General features: G+C 36.2%; 2 protein-coding genes across 2 annotated transcripts; both read left to right on the plus strand.

Annotated features, from left to right (window-relative positions):
* The first annotated feature begins 3,497 nt into the window (after window positions 1-3,497).
* HB40 (homeobox protein 40) lies at window positions 3,498-5,356 on the plus strand. Its single transcript, XM_086245082.1, has 3 exons — window positions 3,498-3,655; window positions 3,768-4,084; window positions 5,014-5,356. The coding sequence occupies exons 1-3, from the start codon at window positions 3,556-3,558 to the stop codon at window positions 5,248-5,250; spliced, it is 654 nt and encodes a 217-aa protein (XP_086101208.1). The 5' UTR covers window positions 3,498-3,555; the 3' UTR covers window positions 5,251-5,356.
* A 5,252-nt stretch (window positions 5,357-10,608) lies between these two features.
* On the plus strand, window positions 10,609-12,391 carry LOC147284625 (UPF0481 protein At3g47200-like). The gene is made up of 2 exons (XM_086245713.1): window positions 10,609-10,738; window positions 10,888-12,391. The coding sequence occupies exon 2, from the start codon at window positions 11,003-11,005 to the stop codon at window positions 12,389-12,391; it is 1,389 nt and encodes a 462-aa protein (XP_086101839.1). The 5' UTR covers window positions 10,609-10,738; window positions 10,888-11,002.
* The last annotated feature ends 1,003 nt before the right edge of the window (window positions 12,392-13,394 follow it).

Consider the following 13,394-nt stretch of genomic DNA (forward strand, 5'->3'; position numbering starts at 1 on the left):
CGTCAACAATGACGACATCTCAAGTAGTGGCCCAGTGGCCCTCAATTTCCTCCAACCTTCTCAAATTTTTTATTGACTTCCCTATAATACTTTATCATTGATCTTCATCTAAAACTTGGTAAAAGAAAGGGTCTCCAAGCTTTTTCTATGTAGTTACATACTTGCCAAGCAAACTCGAACACACTGTAAAGATGCTGATGACATTTTCATTTTTCACTCATCTCGAGCCACGCATGGCCTATATTGTATATAAAGCCAAAGCTAAGCTAAGCTAAGCTAAATGTTGAGTGAATGTTGTATGGCTTGGCTAATGGGCATAGAAAAAGAGGAGAATACCACCCAATTGGACAACAAAAGTGATGCATGTACAAATCCAGAGGCCAACCACACCCAATTGTTTATTCACTTCGAGGTGGTCAGGTTTGGGATCCCAACCCAACCCAATTCGGATTTACAAAGTCTGTGCGTGGTTGAGGGGGATTTTAAGCTTTTTGTTCATGCCATAATTGCCCTAGCTTTGTCACGTTAATTACCGAATTAGGAAAGCCTAACCCAACCATACTTCTATCTAGGCCAAGGTGCATGGATTACATTAATTAAATGACAGTGTGTCATAAATTTGTGTTTTTAATATTTTATTATTGTTTCAATCATGGCCATCAAAACCCTTCATCATCTTCACATTTCTAGGGTGATTATGGTACCAGTTTGCATCCTGTGCGTTTCCCAATTTGCCCCTTAGTGCATGTGGAACTGTGTAAGATGATCAAAGCACTCATCATGAGGGCTAATTTTGTTATTGTTACAATTTCTTCTTAACTAATTAATAAGTGAAAAATGTACATTGAAAGAAAAAAGGCAAATATATATATATATAAAAGCTGTGTTGAGAGTAACATAGAGTCTTAATTTATTAGCACACATTAATTAGACCAAAGTAAGGGTTTATATTTCACAATTTTTGGCAAAATTTTGCCGAAAATTTTGATTTTAGGGGGGTTCGAAATCGAAATGCATAATCGTCAATTTTTCGTGAAATTTCAGCGAAATTTTCTACAATCTCAGATCTAGGGAGCAAGAGAGGGCGGCGGTAGGGGTGGGTACGGTATGGTATAGGACGGTATGAGCCCTATACCGATACCATACCGAAATTTTTATTCGGTACGATATCGGTATGGTATAGACATTTTTAAAACTGATACCATACCATACTACCATACCAGTGTTCTATGAATTCAGTATGGTTTCGGTATGTGCCAACATTTTAAACTTTTTTTTTTTTGTCAAAAAACAACATTTAATTAACAACCAAAAAGACATACTGTCAATCCCTTGCACTTTTATTCTTATATATTAATTGTCAATTCTTTGCTAGTAATTGTCTAACTCTAACCTAATATTCTTACATATTAGGTTAGTTAACTTTTTTGCCCAAATATTGCTGGGGAATGGGGAATCCTAGAATAGGGGATTGAGAATTCGCTGTGGGCAAGTCTACTATAGTCTATAGACTTGCCCAAATAGCGACTAATATGACGACACCTAATTAAAAGAATATTAAATAATTAAATTAAATATAATTCGGTACGGTATGGTATATTGCAGTATTGAAAGTTTCATACCGATACCATACTGATTTTGAATCGGTACGGTATGTAATCGGTATTATTTTTTGGCACAAAATTGACACGGTACGGAATGATACGGGTTCGGTATTTCGGTTTTAAATGCCCACCCCTAGGCGGTGATCAGGGGCGGCGGCATGGGAGAGATAAGAGAGAAAGAGATAGAGGGAGGAAGAGATGAGCGGTTGAAGCTTGGAAGCAGTTGCTTTTCAGTGGGTTTCGACGATAGTGAGCGGCGACAGGGAGAGATGAGAGTGAGGGTGAGGGTGAGGGTGAGGGTGAGGGTGAGTTGGTGATGGTGATGCATAGAGAGAGATAGAGAGATATAGGAATAAAAGTGAGAGAGAGAGAGAGAGAGAGAGAGAGAAAATTTGCAGTGTTGCACAGGCGGAAGGAAGAAGGAAGAAAGAAGAAGAAATGAGAAGAAAGGGGAGGAAGGAAAGAAAAGGAGAAAATGAGAGTCACAGGGAAAGAAAAGGTAGGAAAGGAAAAAAAAAAAGAAAAAAAAAAGGAAAAAAAGAAAATAAGAGAAAAAAAAAAGAAAGAAAAAATAAAATAAAAGGTTTTCTTTGATTGGGGTTTAGGACTTTTGGTCAATTGAAAAGAAAAAAAATGGTTTGGGATTTCGTTTGGCCGTTTTGGGGTTTTGTTTAATTGTTTTTAAGTCTTAAACCCTAAACTAATAAACTCTAATATATTTTTATATAAAAAATAATTAAAAATACCCTAAAGGGCCTAAACTTTAATATCATATACGATATCTTAAACAATATAGAGTATATATTATAAATATATAGGGTTTAGTATATAGATTATATAATATCAAATTAAAGTATTAGAATATATAGAGTTTAGTATTAATTAGGATTTAGTGTATAGATTATAGAATATAAAGAATATACTAATTTCATTTAACAGTATTTGCCTTCAGCGTGCATTATATTTATCTAATATCACATGAAACTTTTCAATGTTTTTTATCAATGTAGTAGATAATATGTTAAATAAACATATGATAAAGTTTCATTCAAAATTTCCATATTTTGATAGCAATTTTCGTCGTTTTCGTCTAATTTCTATCGAAATTTAAAAATCTTAGAAATTTCCGTCGAAATTTCCTCGAAACCCAAAATTTTATTCCTTGGACCAAAGCAATTGAATTTGTTCAATTAAATTTATTAACAAACATTTTTAATAAATATTTCCACTTCTAATATTAGATATGCAGTTTACAATGGTTCAAATGAAATCTGTTTGTACTCATTGTTGAATTTGAACAATGCTAGATCTAATTAATTAAGTACTTAAGAGGGACTTATAAATAAATAAAAAAGTACTTCAGAAGATATTTTAAGTTGCCTCCTGACCATATTGAACTTGTTCATGTAATTTCTTATCCAAACAAGTAGCCACATTAGTACCAAATCAAGATTTTAAGAGAAAACTCTAAAGCATTTCTAGTAAGATGGTATGTGTATATATATTTCCTATGAAGGTTAATTTGTAATCCAATTTTAAAATGAATTAAGTAATTGAGCATCAATTTTCATTATTTTATATTGCATTTTTTTCCTAATTACAAAGATATTTGAATTTAGAATCTCTATCCTTACATCACCCATCTTATGTCACATTGTCACTTGAGCTCATGCACATGAGATTATAAAATGACAATGTTTTACAAGACACAATGGCACATTTCAATATTTCGTACAAAGCTAGGGACATTATTGTAACATCTCTCTTTTTCAAAAAGTTGGAAGCTTACATAAAAAACTTCTCCTTATAAATAATGGCCATGCGTTGTCTCCCAAGCCATTGAAGAGTTAGCTAGCCCATCTGTTTTTCAGAGAAAGTGAGAGGTTGAAAGAAAGAAAAGAGAAAGAAAAAGACTTAGAAGAGCGAGAGAGTGACAGAGGAAGTAGGAAAGATGATGGCAACATCGACCAACCATCGAGTTGAAGATAACAACATGCTACTCATCTCTCAGTTGTACCCCGATGTCTACACCCAAATTGTACCCCAACAAGGTTTGTACACCAAAAGCACACAAACTTTTTCCAACTTGCGTTATTTATCATCTCCTATATTTTTCACTAAACTTTGTGTGAACTCAATTTATTTTTTGGTTACGTTTATTAGGAGCGTCTGCGGCGAAACCAAGGCGGCGGCGTAAGAAGAGCAAAGTCGGAGAGGCCGGCGGCGCGGCGGCCAAGAAGAGGAAGCTGACGGAGGAGCAAGTGAATCTTCTGGAGCTCAATTTCGGCAACGAGCATAAATTGGAGTCCGAAAAGAAGGACCGGCTCGCTTCCGAGCTGGGGCTTGATCCTCGCCAAGTGGCTGTTTGGTTCCAGAACCGAAGGGCTCGCTGGAAGAACAAGAAGTTGGAGGAAGAGTACTCCAACTTGAAGGAAACACATGAAAACGTCGTCGTCGAGAAATGCAGGCTTGAATCCGAGGTACACATATATTTATCTATCTTTCTCTTATTCTCTCTCTTTTCTTAATTATCTGATTACGTGACTTCTACATCTTTTGACTTTAAAGTTGGGACCAGTTTAGTTTGAAGGAAATCGAGGAAGTTAAGATTATAAATTATGTATGCTAAGTTTGTCATCTTAATTAATTATTTTTTAGGTTTCAAAACAGACTCAAGTTTAGGATTTAAGTTTTACTTTTCTCTCAGTTTTCCTTGGGTTTCTTGGAAACCAAACAAGGGTGCGGGATAAAGTAGATCATTTTCTATTTTTCTTGTTTATCGGGTTGATGGGCATCTTTTTCTTAGTCAACTATTTACTCTTATACATGTATATATATTAGAGCTAGAGAATCAAACTCAACTTTCATTCTGCCAAAAAAACAAACCCAACTTCCATTATCTTATTGTCTCTCACCGCTTCAGCCAACTCAAAAAGTTTAACTAATTATGTAATTTTTGGAGAAAATATATCACACATGTGGCTAAACTAATATTAATGGCTCTAATTATGTCTTATCCATTCGAAAAGAAAAAAAATAATAAAAAAGGACAAGTTGACCGTGACCCACTACCACATAGGCACATATGAACGTGCATGAGCTCTGGGCTCGAAGAAACCCATGCCACTTGTTGAGTTTAGTCTGCAAAACACAAAGTCAGGTACAGCCACCTCCTTAAACAGCAAAAAGTACTGGTGTTCCAGTTCTCAAGGGACGTCCGTACAATGTTGTTTAAGGTGGTTGGTGGTGTTGGGCCTTAGCCATTAGCCAAGACTCACTTAGGAAACATCACGTGACCGTCACGTGAGCATATGCGTCCAGGTGCATGTGATATAACGTACACATTAAAGTATATATATTATTGAGTCATTGACGGTCTAATATAACATTTGATATTTTGTTATTGTAGGTGATAAAGCTTAAGGAGCAACTCTCGGAGGCGGAGAAGGAGATCCAACGGCTCTCGGAGCGTGTTGATCATGGTGGCTCGAGCAACAGCCCAAGCTCCTCATCACTCTCAATGGATCAAGCTAATATCGACCCTCCATTTTTAGGGGAATTTGGAGTGGAAGAGTATGATGGTGCTTTCTACATGGCTGAGAACAGTTACATTCCTGGCATGGAATGGATGAATTTGTATATGTGAACGTACTACTTAAATCATTTTATTAGAATTTTGTAGATAGTGACAAGCTAATGTAAATTAATTGCTTTCTTTCTCTATCTAGTAGTGCTTAGTGTGCTTGACTAGGAATTTGGAAATTAATGTACTTATTATTATTAACATATATATAATAACTTGCCTTTTGACTAGAAACTAGTATATTTTTAGTCACTTCGTTAATCTTTTAATTTGAAATAGTGTGCACATTAATTGGACTCTTGTGCATGGCTTACTTCTCAAAGTAACAGAAGAAGATATTCACAAAATAAAATTTGTATTTTTCTTTTTCTAACTGCATGTGTTGACAATATATACCCAAATGGTTAATGTACTATAATTTTTTAGAAAAATAAAAAAAGCCAAGATTCGACCCCCTAGCCATTCAAAACAAGATATGCAATTAACTAACAAAATTTAACACTTTAACCCCTTTCAAGTAGCACCTGAATCCTTCAAGTTTCAAATTTTCACTTTATTTGCATTTTTGCATTTTTTAAATTGGATATTTTTATTAAAGGGGTTAAATTTTGGCTATATTTCAATTAAACCCAACCTCTTATTGAATCTGTATCCAATGTGTCCTATAACACCCCTCAACCTCTCAATTAGTAAACAAAGTGCACCCTCTATAAAATAAAACTAAAACTGAATGATCATGTCTGCTAAGTATGACTTAGGAACAATTGCTTTAATTTGACCTTTCCGTACATTTCATGACTGATCATGAGACCATGATTCATGATGATGAACATATTGATAACTTGTACTTGGGTGTTGAGCATTAAAAGACTTGGTAATAAATTGGTCTGTGTGAAAGGATGAGATCGACTCTGCCATTTTTAATCCAAATGATTGAATAAAGTACTCATTCGATCTAGAGCTATGAAAGTATAATCCCCATTGAATTGCAAGAGAGAAAACTATTTTCATTTCAATGAGTGAGTTTGATGATACCAAAAAAGTCAGGAGCTCTTCTCTTCTTATATATCTAGTTCATGGTAGTGAAAATCATATATACTATGGTGATGAGTCTGGAGTGGTCAAATTCAAATCCCTGGATCTTTTATGGACTTTTTATGCTTTTTATTTATATATCTTTTTAAATATATGAAGCTAGTTAAGTATTTAATTTGCACCTCTTGTCACTTGAAGAACCTTTTGAATTGATTTCTTGTGAAATTGAATTTACTTGATCTATTCTGTTTGGATAGTACATGAGTTCATTTAAATTTGTGCCTGTGGACTATGCTTGAGGACATATGTATAGCATTGCTCCAGCCGGACCAAATCTCTTAATCTTGGTTCCTTTTTGTCAAATATGTTGAAATATGCTAATCTTTATTTATATGTATCTCTTTCTTTCTCTCCTGGAATTGTTAGAGGGAATCCCACTGTGGATAAATCATAATGTGATGATATATTCACTACATCTTTATATAAACTTAGATATGAAACAGGAAATTAGACATGTATGGTAAATATATGGTGGTTAACAGGGGATGGGTCATATATGATAAATTTTGGCTGCATTTCAGGTAGAGGAAGACTTAGATGATCAGGATCGTGCAGCATAGGTTACAGTAGTTATATGGGTTGGTTGAGCTTAAGGTCAATAGTATAAACATTAGTGTCTACAGAAGCCTTTATTTACTTGCATTAGATGAGTAATTACTCCAAAATAAGTATCTCAGATTGCTTTTTTTTTTTTTTTTAGTTTTTATGTCATCATATTAAAGAAATATTGATTTGGGATCTCAATGTTTTTCTTTTTTGTCTTAGAAGCCTTTAGCTTTGTATGTTAATTCTCTTCCAGACTCAAAATTTCTTTTAGCTACCTTCTGCAACTTCAAGATTTCTGAACACAAATACTTAAGGGCTCGTTTGGTATCATTTTCTAAAAGTATTTTTGTAAAACATTTTTGCAAAATGAAAATGAGAAAATGAATTTACAGAAAATGAGAAAATGAAAATGAGAAATTGTGTTTGGTAACTGCATTTTCAGGCCTCCTCTTTTTCTCTCCCCCTATTCTTCATCTTCCCAAATACCCACACTGAGAGAGGCACATCAAAACCAACAAACAAACAAAAAATAAATTGTCCGTAAATGACACACACGTGGAAGGCAAGCTTATTACATATATACACTAGACGTATTGACTCTGAATTAATGCCTTTTTTGCCACCGTCTTCTTCTTCTACCTTTCTTCCCCAATCTCCTCATCCTCTCTCTCTCTCTCTACACATCCTAAAAATAAGATCTTGAGACCTCTGAATCAAGGTTTCTATCCAATGGACTTGTTCCTTGCCAGGTGACTTTTTGAACTCGGGCTGGCTTCTTCAATGGGCTGGAGTCTGGGCGGCAGAGAAAGAGGAGAGGGGTGAGGAGAGATAGTGAGGGGTTGGCTTTCTTTCACTGGGTGGGTTGGGTTTCGGGGTTGGGGCTGGGGTTGAGGAGGGGAGGTTTCGGTGGTGCTAGTGGTAGAGAGAGAGAGGAGAGGGGCGGGGAGAGAGAATGAGGCAGAGAGAGTGGCCGGCGGTCAAGGTTGGGGTCGGGGCGGTGATGGGGGTTGGGTTTCGCTGGGTTAGGGTCGGGAAGGAGAGGGGAGGGAGGTATGCGGGAGAGAGGGAGGAAGAAGAAGATAGTATGGGACGGAGGTCTATGGGAGAGGAGGAAGAAGAAGATAGTATAGGAAAAATAGAAAACAAAAAATAGAAAACGTCAAAATGACGTTTTCTGACTTACAGTGTAAAAGTTGAAAATGTTTTTAGAAAACATTTTCAATTATTTAGTAAAATAGGCCACCAAACATGTTTTCTGTCATTTTCATTTTTTGAAAATGAAAATGGGCATTTGAAAATGATACCAAACGGACCCTAAATTTCTCTGTTTCTTCAATTTCTTTTTACTCTAATGAGCCATTAATGCTTTTGATCATTCACCTTTCATGAGGCCACCTTAATTATAATATTGAACATATTGATAACTTGATCATTGTTGAGAGTAATGTGGAGCAATGTCCCACATCGGAAAACTAAGGCTTAGCATATGTGCTTATAAGTCTTGGGCCTCTCCACTCATTGCCAATTGGTTTTGGGTTGGATGCTCTAATTCTATCATGGTATCAGAGCTTGGTTATCCGCGTGTAAGGCCCCTAACGGTCACACGTGCTCCCACGTCACCCAATATAATTTGTTCACATGTAAGGCTCAAATATCGCCACACGTGCGGGGGCGTGTTGAGAGTAATGTGGAGCAATGTCCCACATCGGAAAACTAAGGCTTAGCATATGTGCTTATAAGTCTTGGGTCTCTCCACTCATTGCCAATTGGTTTTGGGTTGGATGCTCTAATTCTATCAATCATGACTTAAGCATTGAAAGACTTCGTAATAAGTTGGTCTGTGTAAAGAGGATGAGACTTTGTCAGTTTAGAAAAGTACTCAATCTTGAGCTATGAAAGTACCGCAGAATGGAATGCAAGAGAGAAACAAATACCATTTTCATTCAATGAGTGATTTTGATACCCATGCAAGCAGAGCCTATCCTCCTTATACAAATTAGAGAGACCGCAGTACAGATATAATGTATAAGTTTAGTTGAGCTAAAATTAACTAAATCCCCAAACTCCAATTATTTAATTGATGATTGAGCAGCTGGGAGATACACTTCAGCCAGCTTTTGAAAACCTCAGCTTCTGTTTAGCTACACAATAGTTAGAGTTTTCTGTGCAATCATGCATGTTGCTTATCTTAAATATTGCTTCTGTGTTTGCTTACTTACTATCCCCTCCAACATCTTTCAATAAGTAAACAAACAGTGCACCGTCTATAATTTAAAAACCTTAGTTGATCATGTCTACTAAGAATGACTTAATTAGGAGCCATTCCTTTGATCATTTCCTTTCATATATGAGACCACTTAAAATATATAAGTGAACATATTGATAACTTGATCAAGAGCTAAGCATCAAAAGACTTGGTAATAAAGTTGTCTATGTAAAAGGCAGCTGTAAAACACCTTATAACTCTGCATTTAGAGCCATTTGTGTGGAAGAATTTACCACCATGTCATGGACTTAAAAAAAGTATAGCTGTAAAACACCTTATAATTAGGAAAATATAGAGAAACAAAAACAACTAAATGTAGAAATTAAAATTCAGATTGGAATTGTAACAAAAAAATTCAGATTGGAAACACTTTGGAGTACCCTTGAAACCCCGGAGTACAAACAAGAAGCAACTGATGTGGAAGACAGGGATAAGACATAAGAAAGTAATGTTAGACAGGGCTATAGAGTGACAAGAAGTAAACTAGAGAACTAAAAGATAAAGTCTTCTGAATTAGGATTACCAAATCAAACCCATTAATAAGAAAACAAAAGAAGCTAGTTAATTATCAATCTATATCCATAAGATGAAATATATTAAGAAAATAAAGTCTGAGGATAGAGTGGCGAGGAGAGAAACAGAAGTTAGTTTCTTGCCTCCTCATCTGTTCAATTTATCCAATCAGCGAAAAAGCTTCATCTAGTTTCTTGGATATCAGATTTTGCAATGGAGTGCTCGAAATTCCACACATAACACTAGACGATCTTCGTACTGATCTATTTCTGAATTTTGTTGCATTTGAACAATGTTACTCTCATTGCTCAAAGCACATAACCAGTTATGCTGCATTCATGAGTTGTCTCATTCGCACGCCTACAGGCGCAACATTTCTTCAGAAACTTGGGCAAGGATATACCTTTTGATATTGATGAGAGTTATTTATGGAACTTGTTTTTACCGGCGTCATAGGAGCATGATTTAATGAATATTTTTGCTAACTATTAGTGGTCTAATGGTATTTTCTTAATTATTAGAGATGTCCCAAATGAACGCCTGGCCTTTTTCCAAATTTAAAAAAAAAAAAAAAAGTTTGAATCGCATTGAATTTCGCTTACCTCCGCTTTCAAAATTAAACTAATACATGAAAGTTAATGAATTGTTCATCTGAGCCCACACCTCGTCAATTCATAAGACTTTAATTTTTTTGTAAAAGCTCAGAAACTTCCTAAACTTAACTTGGTGAAGTTTCATAATGCAGGAGGAAGTTTCATAATACAGGTGCGTGGTAGTTTCATAATGCAGATGTTGTTGTTTGTGGCTTCTAATTGACCCGATTGTTCGGCCTGACCCAAATCAGGTTTAAGCCCATTTATTTTTTGAGTGGTTTAATTGTGCCACATCACCTTGAGTAGGTGGGAAAAGTTTGGGCTTGTTTGACCCGAGACTCAAAGCTTCTTTTAGAAGCAAAGAAGGGTAAAAGCAGCAGACACACAAGAAAAACAGAGTGTGACGGAGAGAGTTTGAGAGCTGCAGCCATACCAAAGAGAACAAGGAGAAAAGCTATTGTTCCTTGGGTTTTGAAGGTGTTGTCTGCAACTATTTGCAAAGAGATTTATTCTCTTATCTCTCTTCTGCAGCACTTTGGTATTGATCTTTCTCGCTTGCTCTCTTTGTATTTGTGAACAAGATTTGTTATTTGTTCTTGTTTTTTGTTGAGTGTGTGATTTGGGTGTATTTGGGGTTTGAGTTTGTGAGATTAAACACTTTCGTTTGTAATCTCCTTTTGTTATTAGTGGAATTTTCTCGCCGTCTCCGCCCATGGACTAGCCCAGCTACACTGGTTGGGAGAACCACGTTAAATCCTTTGTGTTTACGAACAAGTTTTCATCCATTTAATAGATAGCTAAAATGAACTCGTCATCGAGCTCAGCAATGGCGAATGGAGGGGGAGATCAAACTGTCATTGCGATTCCAGCAACGAACAATATTCAGATGACATCATTGGAGCAAAGAATTGAGGAAACAAGGTGGCTACTGCAGCCATCCGCTGGTAAGAAGTCTTGTTGCATCTTTAGAGTTCCACAATGCTTTGTTGAAATAAACAGCAAGTCCTATCGGCCGAGTATAGTTTCCATTGGCCCTTATCACCATGGTGACCCAAATCTGGAGATGATGCAGCAGCACAAGTGGAGATTTCTTCACCATCTGCTTGCTCGAACCCCATCACCTGGCCCCACACTTGATGACTACCGCCAACTTGTAGCATCAAGGGAAGATGATATAAGAGAGTGCTACTCAGAGACCATCCATTTTTGCAAAGCCGATCTAGTTGACATGATGCTGCTTGATGGTCTCTTCATTATCGAACTCTTCTGCAAAGCTAAAGACTTACCACCAAGTCATCGAGACGACCCCATCTTTTGCTCGGGATGGATTTTCCCTACTCTCATACGAGATCTTCTTCTGTTGGAGAACCAAATTCCTTTCTTTCTTCTTCAAACGTTATTTGATAAATCAAAAACTTCAAGGGAAGATAGTGACTCATCCCTTACCAAATTTGCTTTGGAATTCTGTAATTCCATAGAAGATAGACCGGATCAAGTTTTAGAGCAACATTTTTCTGTTGAAGGAAAACATTTACTTGATTTATTTCGCTTGAGTTCTATCCCTCAACCTCAAGAAGAAATGCCTGAAAATACCTCCTCAGCATTGGTTCAGTTTATCACATCAGCGAAGAAGCTTCATCTGGCTGGAATTAAGTTCAAGACAAGGGAGGCAAACAGCTTCTTGGATGTCAAATTTTGCAATGGAGTGCTCGAAATTCCATACATAATACTAGATGATACGCATACCCATATCTTCCTAAATTTTGTTGCATTTGAACAATGTTCCTCGCGATTGCATTGCTCAAAGCATGTGACCAATTATGCGGCATTCATGAGTTGTCTCATCCGCACGCCTACAGACGCAGCATTTCTCTGCGACAAAAATATTGTGATGAATTATCTGGCAAATGAGGAGGAAGTTGTACATTTCTTCACAAAATTAGGCAAAGAAGTGAGTTTGGATATTGAGGAGAAACATCTATCCAAGTTGTTCAATGATGTGAATGAGTACCATAGAAATACTTGGCGGGTTCAATGGGCGGGTTTTAGATTCAAGTATTTTGATACCCCATGGTCTTTCTTGTCTGCTTTGGCTGCTGTCATACTCTTACTATTCACAGCCATTCAGGCCTTCTTTGCTGTTTATGCATACGTTCGTCCGCCACAGTCTGGTGGAGGGGGAAACCCTTGATCATGGATATACGGAGGAGGGAGTGTATTTTTCTTGTAATTTTCTAATGGGCGAGTACCTTTGTAAGAAAGTTTATGATGCAAAAATGATGATTAAATATAGTAATAATAATATTATTAATATTAATTATAATCATCATTATTCGTGTTAATATTATTGCTTATACTTTTACTTTTCTTGTAAATCAAAAATAATCTTATGTGTTAGGCCACCAGCATCGATCCATCTTTCATGCCATAGTTTGCGTACTCTTGGGTACATGTACAATAATTAAAGAGAGTAAGTGAAAAGATTAATGAATCCAGGTCCTACAATAGAGCATTAGGTGCAGAAGATAATGACTTACTTATTAAGGAAGAAGATACCTGAATGGCTAGCAATTGCATGGATATATATATATATATAAGATTTTTTTTTTTTCATATTTAGTATCTAAACTTTGATCTTTGTCTTGATACCTAAATTTTTATTTTGTGTCTAATAGGTATCAAAATGAATTTCTATTAAAATTGTTAATAAAAGTTATGGGCAATATAGTCACTAAAAAAATTATTTTTTAATTATTTTTTTTATATGTTTAAAAAAAAAAAAAAAAAACACAACAGTTCCCCCACGGACCCCTGACCCCACGGACCCCGCCCCTTTCTTCATCTTCTTCTTCTGCAAAGGAATGGGAGAGAGAGAGGAAGAGAGAGAGAGAGAAAGGATCGGTCGCCGGCCGGTGAGGGAGATGGGTCCAGCCGGTGCTAGGTTGGAGGGGAATGGGGGTGGGTGTGCCTGTGTGGGGATGTGGGGTTTTTGATTTGCAGAAGAAGAAGAAGAAAAAAAAAAGAAAAAAGAAAGAAGAAGAAATAAGGAAGAAGAAGGATGTGGGGATGTGGGTGAGCCTGTGGTGGTTTTTTTTTATTAAAATGTTTTTTAAACATATAAAAGAAAATAATTAAAATATAATTTTTTTGAAGTGACCATATTATCCATAACTTCTGTTAACAATTTTAACAGA

This window comes from Dryas octopetala, chromosome 5 (assembly GCF_963921425.1).
Source record: "Dryas octopetala chromosome 5, drDryOcto1.1, whole genome shotgun sequence".
NCBI classification, from domain to species: Eukaryota; Viridiplantae; Streptophyta; class Magnoliopsida; order Rosales; family Rosaceae; genus Dryas; species Dryas octopetala.

Excerpts from the sequence above, each read along its gene's own strand:
- LOC147284625 (XM_086245713.1), top strand. The coding sequence starts at position 11,003 with ATGAACTCGTCATCGAGCTCAGCAATGGCGAATGGAGGGGGAGATCAA.
- HB40 (XM_086245082.1), top strand. The coding sequence starts at position 3,556 with ATGATGGCAACATCGACCAACCATCGAGTTGAAGATAACAACATGCTA. Across the intron at positions 3,656-3,767 it reads CCAAATTGTACCCCAACAAG|GAGCGTCTGCGGCGAAACCA; the intron begins GTTTGTACACCA and ends TACGTTTATTAG. Across the intron at positions 4,085-5,013 it reads AATGCAGGCTTGAATCCGAG|GTGATAAAGCTTAAGGAGCA; the intron begins GTACACATATAT and ends TTGTTATTGTAG.